The 19,762-nt window shown below is 40.7% G+C and overlaps 2 protein-coding genes and 1 pseudogene across 3 annotated transcripts in view; 2 read left to right on the top strand and 1 right to left on the bottom strand.

Annotated features, from left to right (window-relative positions):
- The window catches only part of ODF2L (outer dense fiber of sperm tails 2 like), a 355,423-nt gene that overhangs the window by 229,352 nt on the left and 106,309 nt on the right, over positions 1-19,762 (bottom strand). Inside the window, exon 3 of the mRNA XM_081086489.1 lies at positions 11,445-11,637. The gene's annotated coding sequence lies outside the window, so the exon portion shown is untranslated. The remainder of the gene's footprint in view (positions 1-11,444; positions 11,638-19,762) is intronic.
- Positions 8,013-9,096, top strand: LOC308515849 (V-type proton ATPase subunit D-like; annotated as a pseudogene). Its single transcript has 2 exons — positions 8,013-8,464; positions 8,825-9,096. The product of its transcript is annotated as a V-type proton ATPase subunit D-like (transcript).
- The window catches only part of LOC308515845 (calcium-activated chloride channel regulator 4-like), a 34,051-nt gene continuing 32,046 nt past the window's right edge, over positions 17,758-19,762 (top strand). Inside the window, exon 1 of the mRNA XM_081086487.1 lies at positions 17,758-17,919. Coding sequence (XP_080942613.1) covers positions 17,761-17,919 — 159 coding nt within the window. The 5' untranslated portion in view covers positions 17,758-17,760. The remainder of the gene's footprint in view (positions 17,920-19,762) is intronic.

The following is a 19,762-nucleotide window of genomic DNA, read 5'->3' as shown; positions in this document are numbered from 1 at the left end:
TCTGTAGTCCTGAGACATCATGAATGTTCTTATACGCAAATGGAGTGGCAAGAAATGGAAGACACACCTAGTGCATGCATCTCCTCTACTGGAGGAAAAGGAGATATATGTAATGCTTTAAACAATTAAATAAATAAATAAATAAATAAATAAATAAATAAATAAATAAATAAAATTCATGATGCATTATCCCATCAGACTTCACTTACAAACATCAGCCCAAAGACAAAATCATTAAGAATTTCAAGACAACCATAGCAGAGCATTAAACCAAACACAAGATCTTTCTGAGTGCCGCGTCGTCTCTAACACAGGTCTCTCATCCACGAAGCCAGGCCCTGGGAGATGCACAGCCAGCAAGGCGCCAAACCACAGCCCTCTAAAGGGAAGTCATGTCACCCTAAAAGGCTGTAGAGATGGGCAACTAAAGCTCAGAGTGAAGTAATCTGCCTGCAATTTGATATATAGGTAGTATTTACAATGAAGTTATTCAAAATCTTGAGACCAACCTCCATAATGAGAAACCATACTCCCTCTTGAAACAGAAGCCCAGCTGCATGAACTGGGCCAACACTGTACAAGCCTCACATGTTCAGGTGCTCTTTTCGCCATGACCAAGAAGCACTTCCAGGTTGACTAACTGGCAGGCTGACTCCAGAAACATAGTTGCAATTATGCTAACACAATGTATAAAGCATCAGCCTGATGAAGAGGGAGGAGGCAAGCAACTTTCTTTAGTAGTAATAGTTGGAATACATAGAATAACAATATCAAGAATACTTATTATTTAGTAGTAGTAATAAGAATAGGTAATATTTATTTAGCACTTACTGTGTGCCAAGTACTAAGAGCTTCTGCTAATTATCTCATTTTTTCCTCACAGAAACTTCATGAGTTTGATAATAGTATTATCTACATTTTACAGATAAGTAAGCTGAGGCAAAGAGTAGTCCAACAAATTGAGTAAAGTCACACAGCTAATCAGTGACAAGTCAGCATTTTTAACACAGGCAGTTCTGCTACTTTGAACCATCTCTCTCTAAACATAAATCCATCCCTATATTAGCGACATCTACTTGAAGGCAGTTGAAACTAAACCAACAGACCCAACAAAATGATCAGTAAATATTTCTAGAGTAATAATACAGGGAACTTTAACAGCATTTTAGTTTAACTGACATAAGTACAACCTCACATTAACCAGTTTTTTCTTGCATGTTAGTTTTCAGAAAAGAATTTTCAAATACTGCTATTATAGGCCCAAGTTTTACCATGTAGCCAACATTCTATATACAGAAACATTGTATATTTAATTCAATTCCCTGCATACCTTCCTTATCTACACTTACTGTACAGCCAGGAACCAGAAAATAAGGGGAAAACCCTGCTGACTAACAGAACTGTACAAGGGACTCTTCTCAACATCGCTATTAACTTTTGAACTGAGTGCCAATCAAATTTGCTAACAGTGTACAGAGTTCATTGCCTAGCTTGCTTGCTTGTTTTTCCTGTTTTAAGGCTGGATAATGTGTGTATCAAACTTAATGTAGTGTAACCTACTTGTCTAGTTAGGTTGTTTTGTTCCTCTATTTTACTACTAGATAGGGTTGCATCTATGTAGAAACTCATGTATCAAATATGCATGCCTGGTAGTGAATCAGTGCTTATGGATAACAAGCAGTGACCAAGGTTACCAAGAAGAATAAACAGAAGATACTAGGCTCTAGAACTGATTTATTCATTACATTTTCTCATCTGAGAATGGGGGTGTCGTCCATCCCTAATTCTCTGTGTGCTGTGAGCAGTCCCACTGATTGGTAACAACAACAACAATAAAATTCATGTTACTAAATTTAAAAAATATATAGGACATATTTTTACTTTTCTAACTAATAAAGATATCATTAAATGTTAATACTTATAAAGTGTAATAGGATAAATATATCCTCATATACTATCTCATGGACTATAAGTGGAAACTGTCTTCCTAGAAAGCACTTGGCAATGTGAAGGGCCATAAATATCTTCACCCCTTGGCACATCAGTTTATGTCCAGATATCTATCATGAGGAAATAACTAAAATTCTCAACAAAGATGTTCAGAACAGCATGATCTGAAAGGTACCCAAACTGGAAATAATCTCAATATCTAACAATTATGATGTATTCATGCAATAAAACTCTACTCAGGCATTTAAAATGAGATTTATGAAATATTCAATATCATAAGAAAATGCTTTAAAACTATCCAATTACTAGTTATGGACATTGGGCAAACTACCTACCTGGCTGTCCTACTACTTCCTTATCTGTAATAGAGGATAACGGCATCACAGGATTGATATGGAGATTAATTTTAAAAATATATGCAGAATGGCTAATACAGGGCCTGGAACATATGAATCACTAAGTCAATATGATTTATCTCATCACCTTCATTATCTTCATCCTCATTCCAAAATGTCTTTCAATAGAATGCTTATATGTACCCAGTTTTTAAATGTATGCAAAAATAAACAGCATAGTACTCACAATCAGTACTCACAATCTCCCACAAACCCATCAAAATGATAACTAAGTACAGAACAACCATTATTCTAGAATTGCCTGAAATCTAGAACAGCAGTCCTATAACTGAGGCTATAAAGAAGCAGCCACATTGAGACTGGTAGGAGGGTTGGAGACAAGGAAGAGTCTGGTCCCACACCCATGGGCGGTAGTTAAGAGTTGGGGGGGTTATTTTGGCTATAGAGGTCCCCCCTGACAAATCCTAATACCTGGCTGGGTTGTTCAGTTGGTTGAGCATCATCCCATACAGCAAAAGGATTTCAGGTCAATCCGTCAGGGCATGTATTGGAGGCAACCAATCGATGTTTCTCTCACACATCAATATTTCTCTCTCCCCACCCCCTTCCTCTCTCTCTCAAATCAATAAAGACATATCCTTGGTGAGGCTTGAAAAAAGTGAGAGAAAGAGAGAGAGAGAGAGAGAGAGAGAGAGAGAGAGAGAGAGAGAGAAAGTCCCCATAACTTCTGGCTATAAAAACCAGCAGGGATTATGTCTGAGTGAGAAGGAGGGCTGCTGGACTCTCAGGCATTCTTCTTAAAGGGTCCCACATACATGAATATATACTCAGTAACTCTGAACTCCAGCTTTGGGGCAGCAGCCCAAAAGCCACCAGGGACACATGGGAAGGAACTGAATTGTCTGGCTTTGGGGTAAGAGTTGGAGGTGAAGCCTTTTCCCAGACAGAGAAGTTCTGGCAGAGGCCATTGTTCCTTGATGAGTCCTCCCCACACAGAGATGAAAGGCTAACAATGTTCCCTCACCTTGGTGATTCCCTGAGACCCACCTTACCTAAGTTATGGGCCCAACAGATCCTTTTCCAGTGGCTTCTCCATACAAGTGGCCAGTCTTGGCTCATGCTGTGGACTTTCCTAAAATCTCTCAAAGATTCACAAACCCCAAACAAGCAGTATCTGGCCTCATAATGCCCCATTCCTCTTGCTATGTGGCCCCATCCCCAACACTAGTGGCAGCCTGCCTTGGTTCGCAGTTTGGCCTCACCTAGGCACCTCTAAGCCCAGCACAAGTAGCAGCCAAATGCAGATCACTCTGTAGCTCATGCTTGGTGGCCCTGAGATGAGCAGAGGTGGCAGATGGTCTTGGTCTGTACCTCCCAGGAGGCCCCAGAACCAGTGGTCAGCTACAGACCACACCAGAAGACCATCCAACCACCTCCACAAATGACACACTCAAGGGGCAGACTCAGTGAGTACCAGAACCCCACTGAAGCAGTCCTGCTCTATAGTGTTGAGCAGTTCCTCCCCTGAAGTCACAGCCAGTTCTCCCAATCTATCAGTCTGGTGTGTGTGTGTGTGGGGGGGGGGGGGTAATTCCCTCAAATTGACATGCCAACAGCAATCAAGGCTCAACTAAAACAGGAGGGTGCACACAGCCCACAAGGGGACATACTTGGAGGGCCCAGCTTGGGTGACCAGGAATGTGCCACTGGGCCCTATGGGATACTTATTACATAAGACTACTCTACCAAGATTGGGAGATGTAGCGTCTCTACTTAATACTTAGAAACAAAGACAGGGAGATAGGCAAAATGAGGAGACAAATAAACATGTCCCAAATGAAAAAAAAAGAATAGAACAGAACAAGCCTCCAGAAAAAGAACTAAATAAAATGGTGACGAGCAATCTACCAAAAGCAGGGGCCAAAAACACTGGTTATATAGATGTTCAATAAACTTAGGGGAAGAGTAGGTGCACTCAGTGAGAACTTCAACAAGGAAAGTGGAAACAAGGACAGGGATAGAAAATATAAAAAAGAACCAGTCACAAATGAAGAATACAGTTACTGAAATGGAGAATATATTACACGGAATCAACAGTAGGTAGATGAAGCAGAAGATCAAATCAGCAATTTGGAGGATAAGGAGGCAGAAAATACCCCATCAGAACAGCAAAAAGAATCCCAAAATATGAGGACAGTTTAAGGAGTCGCTAGGACAACTTCAAGCATACCAACATTTACATCATGAGGGTACTGAAAGGAGAAGAAAGAGAGAAAGAAATTGAAAACTTATTTGAAAAACAATGACAGAAAACTTCCCTAACATCATGAAGAAAATAGACATATAAATCCAGGAAGTACAAAAAGTCTCAAACAAGATGAACCCAAAGAGGCCCGTACCAATGCACATCATAATTAAAATGCAAAAGGTCAAGGTCAAGGACAAAGAGAGAATCTTAAAAGCAGCAAGAGAATAGCAGTTAGTTATCTACAAGGGAGCTGCCATAAGACTGATTTCTCAAGAGAAGCATTTCAGGCCAGAAGGGATTGGCACAAAATATTCAAAGTGATGAAAAGCAAGAACCTACAACTAAGATTACTTTACTCAGAAAAATTATCATTTAGAATGGAAGGACAGATACAGAGATTCCAGACAAGAAAAAGCTAAAGGAGTCCATCACCACCAAACCAGTATAATAAGAAATGGTAAAGTGTCTTCTTTAAGAAGGAGGAGGAGGAGGAGAAGGAGGAGGAGAAGGAGGAGGAGGAGGAGGAGGAGGAGGAGGAGGAGGAGAAGGAGAAGATGAGGAAGAAGAAGAAGAAGAAGAAGAAGAAGAAGAAGAAGAAGAAGAAGAAGAAGAAGAAGGAGAAGAAGAAGAAGGAGAAGAAGAAGAAGAAGAAGAAGAAGAAGGAGAAGAAGAAGGAGAAAAAGAAGAAGAAGAAGAAGAAGAAGAAGAAGAAGAAGAAGAAGAAGAAGAAGAAGGAGAAGAAGAAAAACAACAACAACAAGAGGGGGAGATAAAAAACATGAATAATAAAATGGCAAGAGATACATATCTATCAATGATTACTTTAAATGCAAAAGATGGAGAAACCAAGATGGTGGCATAGGTAAACACCCGAGTTTGCTGCCTCAAACAACCACTTCAAAAATACAACTAAAAAAAGACAGAACGGACATCATCCAGAACCACAGGAAGGCTGGCTGAGGGGAAATTCTACAACTAGAAGGAAAGAGAAAAGCATACCGAGACTCAGAGGAGGGTAGTGCGGAAGTAAAATATTAAGGTACAGAGGCACACACAGAGCGGGCTGGTAGCTGAGGGAGAGGTTGTCGTTTTTAATCAGGAGGGAGTCTCAGGCTCTGGGCTCCAGTTCCGGGAGAGTCTCTGGGGACCCAGACTCATACGGGAGAAACAGGAGTGTCTGGCATCAGTCGGAACTCCAGGGCAGCTTTCTCTTGGAGGGGCTTGCAGTAATTGCCAAGACACTGAGAAGTGGAGTCTCTGAGAGCAGCCATAACTGCTAGCCCTGCCCAGTTTATCCCGTGGGACCCACCCCGCCCAAGCCTTGCAGGGAGGCTTTTGATGGATAGCCTAAGGCAGAGGCTAGATTAGCACCTCCCTAGAGATCCAGGAGCCAGTGTACCCAGAGATCAGAGTGGGACCATCCAGTTTGCAGCTCCATGGAACCATAAAGGACACACTCAGGGGGCAGACTCAGTGAGCACCAAAGCCCCATTGAAGCAAGTCTTGCCCTGGAAGGGTGTCTCCAGCACAGAAGTTCTCCCACTGCAGACACAGCTGATTCTCACAGCCAATTGGCCTGGAGGTCAATTCCCCCCAGTGATAACTACAACAATCAAGGCTTAACTACAAAAGACTGTGCACAAAGCCCACAAGGGGGTGCACCAAGAGTGTCCTCCTCAGGTAATTGGGGAGGCTGAACCACTGGGCCCTAGAGGACACTTAGCACATAAAACCACTTTATCAACACAGGGAAGCATAAAAAATGTGGAGACAAAGAAAAAGGACACAAATGATGGAAACGGAGGAAAGCAAACTACTGACTATAGATTTAAAAACCACACTTTTAAGGTTTTTCAAGAATTTTCTAGAAACTGCCGATAAACTTGATGAGACCATTAGATTAAGATTTCTTAATCCAATGAGACCCTCGAGGTTGTGGTAAAGGACCAACTAGAAATTAAGCATACACTGACTGAAATAAAGAATAGAGAAAGAGAGAAAGAAAGTCAGTTACCTACAAGGGAGTACTCATACAACTGTCAGCTGATTTCTCAACAGAAACTTTGAAGGCCAGAAGAGAGTGGCAAGAAATATTCAAAGTGATGAATACCAAGAACCTACAACCATTACTTTATCCAGCAAAGCTATCATTCAGAATTGAAGGTGAGATAAAGAGCTTCACAGATAAGAAAAACTAAAGGAGTTCATCACCACCAAACCAGGATTATATGAAATGCTGAAAGGTATCCTTTAAGAAGAGGAAGAGGAAGAAAAAGATAAAGATACAAATTATGAACAACAAATACACATCTATCAACAAGTGAATCTGAAAATCAAGTGAATAATCTGATGAACAGAATGAACTGGTGATTATAATAGAATCAGGGGCATAGAAAGAGAGTGGACTGACTATTCTTGGGCAGGAAAGGGGACAGGGGGATGCGAGAAGAGACTGGACAAAAATCGTGCACCTATGGATGAGGACAGTGGGTGGGGAGTGACGGAGGAGGGTGGGGTGAGAACTGGGTGGAGGGGAGTTATGGGGGGAAAAGAGGAACAACTGTAATAATCTGAACAATAAAGATTTAATTTTAAAAAATGGAAAAGACATGGGGGCTTGAATGGATAATAACATAAGACCCTCACACATGCTATCTATTGGAGACTCATTTCAGATCAAAAGACAAACAGACTGAAAGTAATGAAAAAAATGTTTCATGAAAATGGAAATAAAAAGAAAATCCTGGGGTAGCAATACTTATATCATACAAAATAGACTTTTAGACAAAGGCTATAACAAGAGATAAAAAGGAACCCAGAATTCCACTTATTTATCTAAAGATACCCAAAACAGTAAAGCAAAAAGACATATTCATTGATATGCGCATTGCAGCATTATTGACAACTAGAGGCCCAGTGCATGAAATATGTGCATGGGTAAGGTCCCTAGCAGCTGCCAGCTGCCAACTGGGGCCTCCCTTACTGCAATTGGCCAGCCAGAACTGCCCCTGGTCAAACTCCGGGTCAAGGGGACAATTTGCATATTAGGCTTTTATTATATATAATAACTAAGACACAGAAGCCATTAAAAAAATGAAATCTTATCATCTGCAACATCAACGAACTTAGAGGTACTATGCTGAGTGAAATAAATCAGAGAAAGACAAATAACATTTGATTTCACTTATATGTGAAAACTAAAAAAATAAAATAAATGAACAAGTGGACCACATAGATACAGAGAACATTTTGATGGTTGTCAGATGGGAGGGGGTTTAGCAGGATGGGTGAAGAGATTAAGAAGTACAAATTGAGGAAGAATGCGAATCCTGGTGGCCTAGAAACATGAGGGTCAAGTGACACAACCAGCTGACTCCTGTAGAGGAAGACGCTGTGGCTGGGTCTGGGGCAACCACAACTGCCACGCCTGGAACTGGAGACGAACAGTCATCGTAAGAATGTCAGGCAAAGACCGAATTGAAATCTTTCCCTGTCAAATGGCACAGACCATCATGAAGGCTCAATTAAAAGGAGCACAGACAGGTCGAAACCTCCTGAAGAAAAAATCTGATGCTTTAACTCTTCGATTTCTGTAAATCCCAAAGAAGATCATAGAGACTAAAATGTTGACGGGTGAAGTGATGAGAGAAGCTGCCTTTTCATTTCCCGAGGCCCTGTTCACAGCAGAGAACTTTAGCACCAGTTATCCAAAATGTAAATAAAGCCCAAGTGAAGATTCAAGCAAAGAAAAGATAGTGTAGCAGGTGTTACTTTGCCAGTATTTGAACATTATCGTGAAGGAACTGACAGTTATGAACTGTCTGGTTTAGCCAGAGATGGGGACCAACTGGCTAAATTAAAGAGGAATTATGCTGGAATTCGCCTCGCTGCAGACTTCCTTTGTTACTCAGAATAGACGAAGCTATTAACACATTGTGTACCGAATAGAAATCTCTAAGACATACGCCAGGGACCGCACGTTTTTGGGCAAACTGCACGCACGTTATTTAAATCATCATAATGTACTTTAGGTGTTGTTTTTCAATAATTATAACATTTTTATTTACAAAAACAATTAAACAGTTAAAGTTCCTAGTACTTTTTTAACGTATGGCACTGCGTAAAACATTTTCCTCTATGAAGAGGGACCAAACAAAATTTACATAACTATCTAGATTCGCTCCTTTTTCCATGGGCTTGAAAAAAACGAGAACACTCGTGAGCGGTCCTTAACAGATGGCGTGCTAAACAAGAGAAAACTCCTGAGCAGTACAAAATGTGTTAAGATAACCAACAGTCATGTAAATGCCATTGAACATGTCATCATTCCCAGGATGGAACATACGCTTGCTTATATCATCACAGAGCTGGATGAGAGAGAGTGAGAAGAGTTCTATAGGGTAATGAAAATACAGGAGGGAAAAAAAGATTCTTAAGGAAAAAACTGAGAGGGACTTGAAGAAAGGGAGGGGAGCTGGAGAGGTGATGGAGCCTGCCAATCTTCTGGCTGAAGAGAAGAATGCGGATCTTCTGTTTGAATAATTTTTCCTGCTCTGGTTCTTTCCGAAGTCCTAAATTTAATGACACCATTTTAGTTCAGTGTGTAGGTTTGGTTCATGTGGCTATTTATTGTTTGGTCTAATTTCACTGGTGGTAAAATTTCCCTGCATGTCTATTTAACCCAGGGGTTCTCAATATTCCTAATGCCGCGACCCTTTAATACAGTTCTTCATGTTGCGGTGACCCCAACCATAAAATTATTTTCATTGCTACTTCATAACTGTAATTTTGCTACTGTTATGAATCGTAATGTAAATATCTGATATGCTATATGTGTTTTGTGATGATCGCAACCCACAGGTTGAGAACCGCTGAATGGGATTACTTTTGCAGAATCATAATTTACCAACCATTGATCACAGATGAGATTTAGAGAACCTGCCCAGGAACTTGTAGAATTTATTCTGCAGAAGTGTCTCCCTACCCCAATTATGAATGGTTAAAAGTGATCAGCTTGCCAAGCATATTAGGAAATTCCCCTTAGTAAACACTAGTGGTCTCAGGCCAATATGAGTAGGCCAGCTACTGTAGGAGCACCCTCCATTCCTCCCACTCACACCCCCTGGCGCTGTTTTCGGAGGGAGCTGCAGCCATCCTGTGTTTCTGTGGTACTTCTCCAGCTTTAGGAAAGCCTTCACTTAATTTTACTTTGCATGACAGGTCTCTGTTCTCTCTGTCATGGAACAATTTTGCCAATTTGAATGTGACTGTGGTATAAATAGTAAAATGATTTTTTAAAAAAAGAAGTTCAAATTGGTAGTTACAAAATAATCATGGTGATGTAAAATACAGCATAGGGAATATAGTCAATAATATTGTAATAACTATGTATAGTGTCAGATGGGTACTAGATTTAGTGGGGGGCACACTTTGTAAGTTATATAAACATTTAATCACTGGGTTGGACACCTGAAACCCTGAAACTAATATAACATTGCATGTAAATTGTAATTGAAAAGTAAAAATTATTTCAAAATAAATAAACATACAGTATGGTCTTAATGATTCAAGAAATTATATATATATATAATATATATATATAATATATATATATATGTAATTAAAATTTCCTTCTCTAAATGTTGTAATGTCTTCTAATTTTTTACAATAAGCACATATTATTTATAAGCAGTACAAACATTTTCACATATGAAAAAGAAACAATCTCAGTAATACAAAAGCCAAACATGATTGGGGGAGAGGGGAGAACCACAGAAGGATAATGTCAGAAATTCAAAATGGCAACAAAAAAATGGGTATTTGGAAGGCAGAAAATAACAATAAATGAGGAAAAGGAGTATATACAGGTCTGCAGCATAAGGACAACATTTCAGCAGTGCCTTCAGGAGCCGATGTGTCATGCTAAGGCCACATGGGACATCACACACCTCTGAGATTAACTAATTTTCTTCCTGAAGGAGAAACAATTCAGCTGCCTCCAGTACATCTTCGGACCACATAGAGGTGGCCTTTGGCTACTCTAGTTTCATTACAATTCAAATGGATAGTTGCGGCTTTAGAAATAGTACAGCCATGTGTTCAGAAAATGAAAGGAAAATGCTTCAACATAGAGAAGCCATATTCCTTAAAATTACTGTACCACTACAATAATACAGTCAATGAAATTGCAGATCATGTAATAATAACAATCCCAGAAAGTGAACTGATATCACCACGGGACCCTGACTTAGAAGTTACCATGTCCAACGTCCAACAGTTTAAGAAAGACCATCTGGGGAAAACACAATGGGAGTGGGGAACAAGGAGGAAACAGGTCACTGGTTTAGAAAATGAGAATTTCCAGGAGCCAGTAATTAGTGTTTGGGCTATGAAATAAGAGTAGAGGAACTTGTTATAAAAAATGATGGGACAGTAAAGGGAGTTGAAATGTCTATTCCTTTGCATATGTGACAAACTATTCCAGAGAAAAATGCGAATGATATTTCTCTGCAACATTTGCTCAAAAAGAAAATTCTAAAACTTTTTAAAAACATTATATTTTATGTTTTAAACACGTAGGATGATCTTGCAAATATTTCCTTGAAATACTTTCTGCTACAACCTAAAACCAGGTCTAATTCTCTCAACCTCCGAGGTTTAATGCATCCCGTGCTCCTCAAATTTGAGTGTGTACATAAATCACTTGGGGAGCTAAATGCAGATTCCTGTTCAGTAGGTCCAGGGGCCCAAGATTCTGAATTTCTATCAATCTCCACATGACCTGGAGGACCTCACTTTGGGTGGCAAGGATTGAGACTGTCCCCACTTCTCGTGTCTTTGCTATTAGACCCTGCCCTCCTTGCTATCATGGATTCACCCAGGATAGGCACCTGACTCAGGCAGATCAGGGTGTTCCCCTGGCTGCAGATGACTCCTCGGGATGGCCACTTGACTCAGAACAAGCTCATCAGAGCTCTTCTCCAGGACTTTTGAACCCGAAGTAGGGAGGATGATTAATGTCTCCGTGGCAGCAAAGTTATCTGTTGCGAGGCTCAGGACTGGTCTCTATCCATTTTTTTCCTGCTGAAATAGAGAAGGTGGTATGAGATGATAAGGCCAACATGCCAAGAAATGAGCATATTCACATCCTTAGCATTCCCAGCTCTAGGGCCAACTTCACCTTTGCAGTGTAATGTGAGTTTTGCCCAATAGCCTTTCAATAAATAAGTAAATAAATATGCAAATAATTTATTTGAATTGGTTTTCTGTCACATGCAACCAGAGTGCTGCTTAAAGTACTCATGAGCCTAGAACATAATGTTTCTTGACATGGATGCCTTTAGTCATTGTATTTTATCGTATGACAGGCATCATGCTGAAGACTGGGACCACATAGTCCCTGCTCTTCCAGTGACCTACAGTTTAGTCAGGGAAACAGACAAAGTAATTTGATGTGATGAGATGTGATATCATATACATAATTACAGGAGAATAAGGGGGAAAGCAGTATGGAAGAGATTACACCTTACATAACTCTTGAAGGACAAGTAAAAGAAAGAAGGAAATTCTAGTCAAAAACTGCCAATAGACAAAGGCATAATGTTCTGTTTGGAAAAATGTGAACCTTCTGTTTGCCTAAGGCAGGAATTGTAGAGGGCAGGTGGCTGTATTGGGAGGCAATGGGGAAGTACCTAAGCTACAAATCAAGGAAGGTCCTGAATAAAAGATTTAGGACTTTACCCTGTGGGGGGATGATAGTAAAAAAGCTACAGCAGTACAATTTCATGCTGTAGAATATATTGGGATCTATCAGAATAGAAATAAGGAGTTCTGTAAAAACAGAGATTGCAGTCTTTGAGTTAATCAGTTAGTTATTGTGTGAAGTTATAATGAGGTAAAATAAAATTAGAGTCAACTGATTTTTTTCTTTTTTACTACTTACTGTTACAAGTATCCTATCTTTCTTACATTTCTTTACACATATGTAATGCAGGAATTGTTATAACATTACCATTTTACATATGTCTCTAAGGACAGCATATTATTTCATCTTTTCAAAATCTAAGCTGAGATTCTGTCTTACCAAAAGAGTTTAACCAATTCACACAGGTTTAATGATTTTTTAGAAATTATTTGCCATCTTTTTCCATTTCACATATTTTTTTTGTGTGTCTTCTGTTCCCCTCCTTTCCTAACTTCCATCGAATAGATTAAATTTGACACTGCTGGTTTAAAAATTACACATTATGATTTTTGTCTTCTGATCATTATCTGAACTTATTAAGATCCATTCTTATATGTACTATTTATTTATTTATTTCCCATGGTAATAGAATTCAAACACTTAACTATATTCCCTTTATCCCCTTCACTTCCAATAGAATTGCCTTAGCAAGCCCTCATCTCTAACTGGATTCTAACACCAACCTCCCTCATATTGGCATTTTCTAGTTTAAATTGTGAATTAATAAATGTTTGTTGTTTTATTTATTGATTATTTAGATAATAAATTTTACTAAATTATTTATTTCTCATATCTTATTATTTTTTATTTATTTTGCTTCTTGCTGGAGGATTTCCTTCAAGAGTGTTTTTTAGAGTGTGTATTAGATGGTTTGAGGCTAACCTGAAATATTAAGTTTAACTTTTGTCTTTCAACACTTTGAAAATATTATTCCATTTCTTCTTTCACCTAGGGTGGTTGGTGAGGAGTCTGGGCTGGATGTGTACTTGGTCATCATCAGTGTACAGAGGAGAAGTAAAACCATGCGTAAGAGTGAGATCCCCATATGGAACATAGAGAGAAAGAAGAGAAGGGAGCCAAAAATGAACTCTTGGGAAGAGTCTACCAGGGGTGGGCAAACTTTTTGACTCGAGGGGCACAATGGGTTCTTAAACTGGACCTGAGGGCCGGAACAAAAGCATGGATGGAGTGTCTGTGTGAACTATTATAAATTCAAAGTAAACATCATTACATAAAAGGGTACGGTCTTTTTTTTTTTTTTTAGTTTTATTCATTTCAAATGGGCAGGATCTGGCCCGCGGGCTGTAGTTTGCCCACGGCTGGTACACTCAAATGAGGGATAAAGAAAGAGGCATTGTGAACTAGATTGAGAAGGAACAGCCAGAGATTTACAAAGATCATCGGGAGTCTGTCTTGTAAACCAAGAAAAAAGGCAGTTTCAAAGAAGAGGGAATGATCAACATCAAATATTACAAAAAGGTCAAGTAAGATGAAATACTCCAAACTGGTCATGCATGAAACACTATATCTAAGTTACTAGATTCTCTTTTTTAAAATGAAAAGGGATTGGAGTAGGAAGGCAGTAGAGAGGGAGATACAGAAAAGAGAGTGGACAAATGGTGCATACAAGTCACTAGTAGCAAGGAAAGAGAAACTGGTTTCCAGATCTACCTCTACAAGGCAGGACAGGAGGCTTAGCACAAGGAAGCTAGGATAGATTAAACACAGGGACAGAGAGATCCAAATGCGAAGGAGGAGGAAATGAAGTCTCACCCAATGAATCCCAACCTATTTATACCCCAGGTTCTGTGTTAATGGTGAAAGAAGTCAGTCAGAGAAAGACAAGTATCACGTGATCTCACTTATATGTGGAATTGAATGAACAAAATAAATTGACAAACAAAATAGATCCAGAGACATCAAAGCATGCAACAGACTAAGGATCCTCAGAGGAAAGTGTGTGTGTGTGGGGGGGGGGGGGGGTGGGGGGGCGGGAGTGGGGAGGGAGCGGAAAGATCAACCAAAGATCTTACATGCATATATGTATCACCCATGGACACAGATAATAGTTGGGTGAAGGCCTGGGGAGAGGACAGGAGTGGAGGGAAAAGGGGGACATCTTTAATACTTTAACAAGAAAAAATTTTAAAACTAGTTAATAACTCATAATAGAATTTAGTGTTGCCTTCAGAAAATTACATAAGGATGAGTAACTCCTTTGCAATTCAAAAAGAAGCTTTCATCTTTTAAAATGAAAATATCCCAAATATTTTTCCATGAAATCATAGACCATATCCCTGCCTCAATAATATTAATCCAAATGATCTTCTCATAAGAAAAAAAAATTGGCTATTATTACTCTACTAGAGGCCCGGTGCACAAAAATTTGTGCACTCGGGGCGGAAGGGAGTCCCTCAGCCTGGCCTGTGCCCTCTCCCAGTCTGGGACCCCTTGGGAGATAACGCCCTGCTGGCTTAGGCCTTCTCCCGAGTGGCAGAGGGCAGGCCAAATCCCTAGGTGCAGCTCCTGGTCAGGCTCAGAGCAGGGCCGATTGGGCAGTTGGGGCGCCACCCCCTGTCATGCACAGAGCAGGGTGGATCGGGAGGTTGTGATGCCACCCTCAGTCACAGTCAGGGTAGGGCCGATTGGGGGGTTGGGGCACTGCCCCCGTCACACTCAAGGCAGGGTCGATGGGGAGGTAGTGGCGCCACCCCCTGTCACGCACAGAGCAGGGCCCATCAGGGGGTTGGGGCGTCACCACTGTCACACTCAGGGCAGGGCTGATTGGGAGGTTATGGCTCTACCCCATCACACACAGAGCAGGGCCCGTGGAGGGGGGTTGAGGCACCGCCCGCTATCACCCACAGAGCAGGGCCGATCAGGGGGTTTGGGTGCCGCCACTCTCACGCTCAGGGCAGGGCCAATGGGGTGGTTATGGCTCTACCCCGTTACACACAGAGCAGGGCCCATGGGAGGGGGGGGGATGGGGCGCCACACCCTGTCACACACAGAGCAGGGCCGATCAGGGGGTTGGGGTGCCGCACTCTGTAACACACAGAGCCTCAAGGCGATCAGGGGTTGGAGAGCTCCCCCAATCAGGCACAGAGCAGGGCTGATCAGGGGGTTGGGGTGCCTTCCCGTCACGAACAGAGCAGGGCGGATAGGGAGGTTGTGGCCCCGCCCCCTGTCACACACAGAGCCGCAGGGCGATCAGGGGGTTTGGGCGCTGCCCCCTGTCACGCTGATCCCGGTGCCAGGAGGCCTCTCAGGTCCGCTGATCCCAGTGCTGGGAGGCATATTACCGTTTTACTATATAGGACAGAGGCCTGGTGCACGGGTGGGGGCCAGCTGGTTTGCCCTGAAGGGTGTCCTGGATCAGGGTGGGGGTCCCCACTGGGGTGCCTGGCCAGCCTGGGTGAGGGGATGATGGCTGTTTGCAGCTGGTCACACCCCCTTCAGGATGGGGATCCCCACTGGGGTGCCTGGCCAGCCTAGATGAGGGGCTGAGGGCTGTTTTCAGGCTGGCAGGTGACTGAAGCTCCCAACTGCTCCTTTTTTTCTTTTTGCTTTTATTCTGGGCCAGCTTTAGCTCTGGTTCCAGCTCTGAGGCCTCTGCTGCTGAAAGCAGGTATCTGGTTTGTTTGGGTTCTATAATCAAAACACTCTATCAACTCCAGCTCTGAGATCCCGACTCGCTGAAAGCAGGTTTCTGGGGTTTTGTTCAGCTTCTATATTTATAACAATGTTTCAAACTGCAGGCTCAGAGGCCAGCAAGGCAGGCGGGGAACGTTGGTTTCCTCCGTCACTGAAGCAAGCAAGCCTCATGTTAGTTTCAAGCTGCCTGGCTGCCGGCGGCCATCTTGGCTGGCAGTTAATTTGCATATTTCCCTGATTAGCCAATGGAAGGGTAGCGGTCATACACTAATTACCATGTTTCTCTTTTATTAGATAGGATTAGCATGTTAAGGACCCACGATTTAAAAGTCCCATGATAAGAGACCTCTGTGTTGCCATAGTAATCAGAAGTCTGACCCGCCCTGAAGAATTCAGAGTTATTCAGCTAAATTCTTGGAGAAGAGATGAACTAAGATGAGATGTTAAAAAGAAAAAAACCATAACATTAATATCCCATTTTCTTGACTTGCCATATTCATTCTCTCTGTGCAGAATACAAGATGCTTCTCCCATTGATAAATTTAACATGGGAAAGGACAAATCTCATTTTTTTGTGGCTTTTAAAAAAGTGTTACTCATTCAGCTGTGAACTTCACCCTTTCTTATCACAGCAATAAAACATCCATTTGAGACAGAAAGAAAGTATCCTCCTATTTGAATTTTTAGTTTAAAGATATTTTCTTTCTATGATTCTATTTTTTTTTTGGTTAGTTCTCTTCTGAGTTTCTAATGAGTTCTGGCTAATTTTGCTTTAGGACTAGACATTCTTAATTCATCCTCACAACTCCTAAAGTGACTCCCTTCCTCCTTTTTAAAAAAGTCTTATTATATTATTTGTCATATAAAACAGCATTGCCTTATTGTGAAGTAATTAAATCCATGGACTCTAAGGTAGGAATGCTGGGTACAGATCCTGACTCTGCCAATTACGAGCTACCCGATCTTGGCAAGTTCCTGAAACTCTGTGTTCCCCATGCTTAATGAAGATCATATTCAGGCTTAACCTTAGAGAGTTGTGGTGAGGATTAGGTGAGAGAATCTCTGCCCTGGTTGGCACCAAATAAATATTATCTATTAATATTATTCATTCTGCTTTCAAAGAAACCAGTACACTACCAGACTCTTTTTTTGTTGTTTAGTTATAGTCCACATTCTATCAGACTTTTTTGACATGCTTATATAAAAACAAATTCTATTCATTATTTTCTGGGCAGAAGTTGTTAAAATTTTACTCTAATAACTTTATCAAATCTTCCTTAATTTATCAAAGTACTTAAAGTTTTTTAAATATTTCAAAGACATCTTACCTAATTTGGTGTTATTTACATTTAATAAGCTTACATTTTCTTCTATTATTTACACTTTTGGTAAATAATCAAAATAATTAAATTGTTTTCTAAAACAAAAAAAAACATTAGCATTATTTCTTCTATTCATTTCATTATGAACTTTTATTAATTTTCACATTGCACTCTACAGAAAATACAAAGTATATGTCCATATTTAGGAAATTAAGCAAAATTAGAAAATATAGAAAAAACTTCCCAAGTAAAAAATTGAGAATGTATTTTATAACATGATCTGATTACTTCTATTTTTCTTATCACTTTTACAGTAACAGACAATAAAATGATTACATAAGTTCAAATATTTTGTCTCATATGTAACACTGGTCTTTGTGCACTCTGCAACCCATAATCAGCCCCACCTATAAGGATTAGGAGTATATATACAGAGAGAGAAGGAGCTAGCAAATCCCCTCGGGCAGGATCAACTGGAGAGGAGCAATGGTGTTATTCAGAAGTTTTGTCTTCCTCTTAGTCCTATACCTGCTGCAGGGGTCCGATACTTCCTTTGTTCGGCTGAATAACAATGGCTATGAAGGCATCATCATTGCCATAAACCCTGGTGTGCCAGAAAATGAAACACTAATTGAAAAAATAAAGGTAAGAAAGAAATGGGATCTTCTTCTGTTTGAATTCTAGAAAAGGAAAAAAAGTTAGTTGTTAATAAATATTATGGAAACTTCTGAATGCTCCAGAAAGTTTAAAAACAGCATGTGCAATGAGGGCAGTGGGAATTGGAGGCTGTACACGGGGTTCTCCGCTGTCTCAACGGAAGACCAAAGACAAGGCACGGGACCTCCCTGATCCTGTTTCTTCATGTGTAGATGAGCAGTTGGACTTGTCTGTTCTTTGTTTTTGTTTTTTTAATGTATTGATTTGAGGGGGAGGGAGAGAGAAATATTCACATATTTGTTGTTCCACTTATTTATTCATTCATTGGTTGACTCTTGTATGTGCCCTGACCAGGGATTGAATCAGCAACATTGGTGTATCTTGACAATGTTCTAACGAACTAAGCTACCCAGCCAGGGTTTAGACTTGTCTGTTCTTTAAACAATTATTGAATGCTTATAGCAAGGCAACAGTGAGTGAAACACTAATAGAAAAAATAAAGGTAAGAAAGAAAGGAAGGATCCTTCCCTTCCCTTATGTAGTGTACATTCTTTTCAGATACAGATAATTAAACATATAAACGTGTAGCAGAACAGTTGGTGGTGAGTTGCAATGGCATAAAAATAAACCAATAAAGGGCGTAGGCACTGTTGGTCAGGGTGGGATAGGGGGAGAATGTAGGGAAGACAGGGAAAGCCTCTATGTTGATGTGACCTCCAAGCAGAGACGTGAGATGAGTGGGGGAGGGAGCCCATTGAAAATCTTGGGTACAGAATAGAGGGAGCAGCAGCATGGAGGTGATAGCATGCTTATTTGGACCATGGAAACAACTGTAAATGAGCAGGAGGAAGGGTGGGAGAGCTGACGTTGGAGAGGTAGCAGGGCCCAGGCCCATGGAAAAAAGTGGGCTTTTACTCTGCGTGGGACAGGAATCCATGGAAGGATTCTGAACAGAGGAGAGGTGTGCTCCCTCATACATGTTCTAAAATCACACTGACTGTAGTGTTGAGGAAACGCGGTAGAAAGCTTCCACTTGTCACTAATCCTGTAAAAGCTCTGCACAGCATGGAGGTGTAGAGGGACATCAGGTAGGAAGCTGTTGTAGGGTAGAAGCGATGGTGATTAGGAACAAGGATATTCTGGTAGAGATCTATAAAGTGGTGTGATTCTGAACATATTCTGATGGTGTCATAGACACATTTGTTGATGATTTAGATGTACGTGGAGTAGGGGAAGGTAGGAAGGCGAGATAGGAGTCAAACAAGACTTCAGGGGTTTTGGCCTATACACTTGGAAAGATGGGATTATCATCAACAGGGAAAGAGAAGACTTCAGTGATCATCTGGCAGCTGAGATATCAGGAGTTAGTTTGGGATATTTTGAATTGAGATGCTTATTAGATACCCTCGTAGATGGAGATAGGAATCAGAGTTCAGGAGGAAAATTTGGGTGCAGATAAAAATTGGGGAGTCATCAGTGTGTAGGTGAGATTTAAAGCCAGGAGAACCAATGAGTTCATTAGGTAGTGTGGACAGTGAAGAGAAAGACAACAGAACTGAACCAAGAACTGTATTTCTAAAGGTTCTATCAATTGTAACATTCCTTGTAATAAAGGGATTGGTGTTATAGCCATGTAGATTTCCCCTGTCCCTGATAATCACATTTACTAATGCCTTATATTCAATTCCTCCACTACTGTGGCCTTATGCTCACTGTTTTAGCCTTCTGCATGGGTACTGTTATCCAGCAAACGCTGATAGGCATGACCTGAATTGTGAGCAGGTGATTCTGTAGGTGCCATTTATTACTCATTTTGTATAAACTCTTTAAA

The sequence above is a fragment of the Myotis nattereri genome (genome assembly GCF_964212035.1).
Source record: "Myotis nattereri genome assembly, chromosome: 3".
NCBI classification, from domain to species: Eukaryota; Metazoa; Chordata; class Mammalia; order Chiroptera; family Vespertilionidae; genus Myotis; species Myotis nattereri.
The sequence above is the reverse complement of the archived record's forward strand: the minus strand, read 5'-3'. Positions and strand labels throughout refer to the sequence as shown.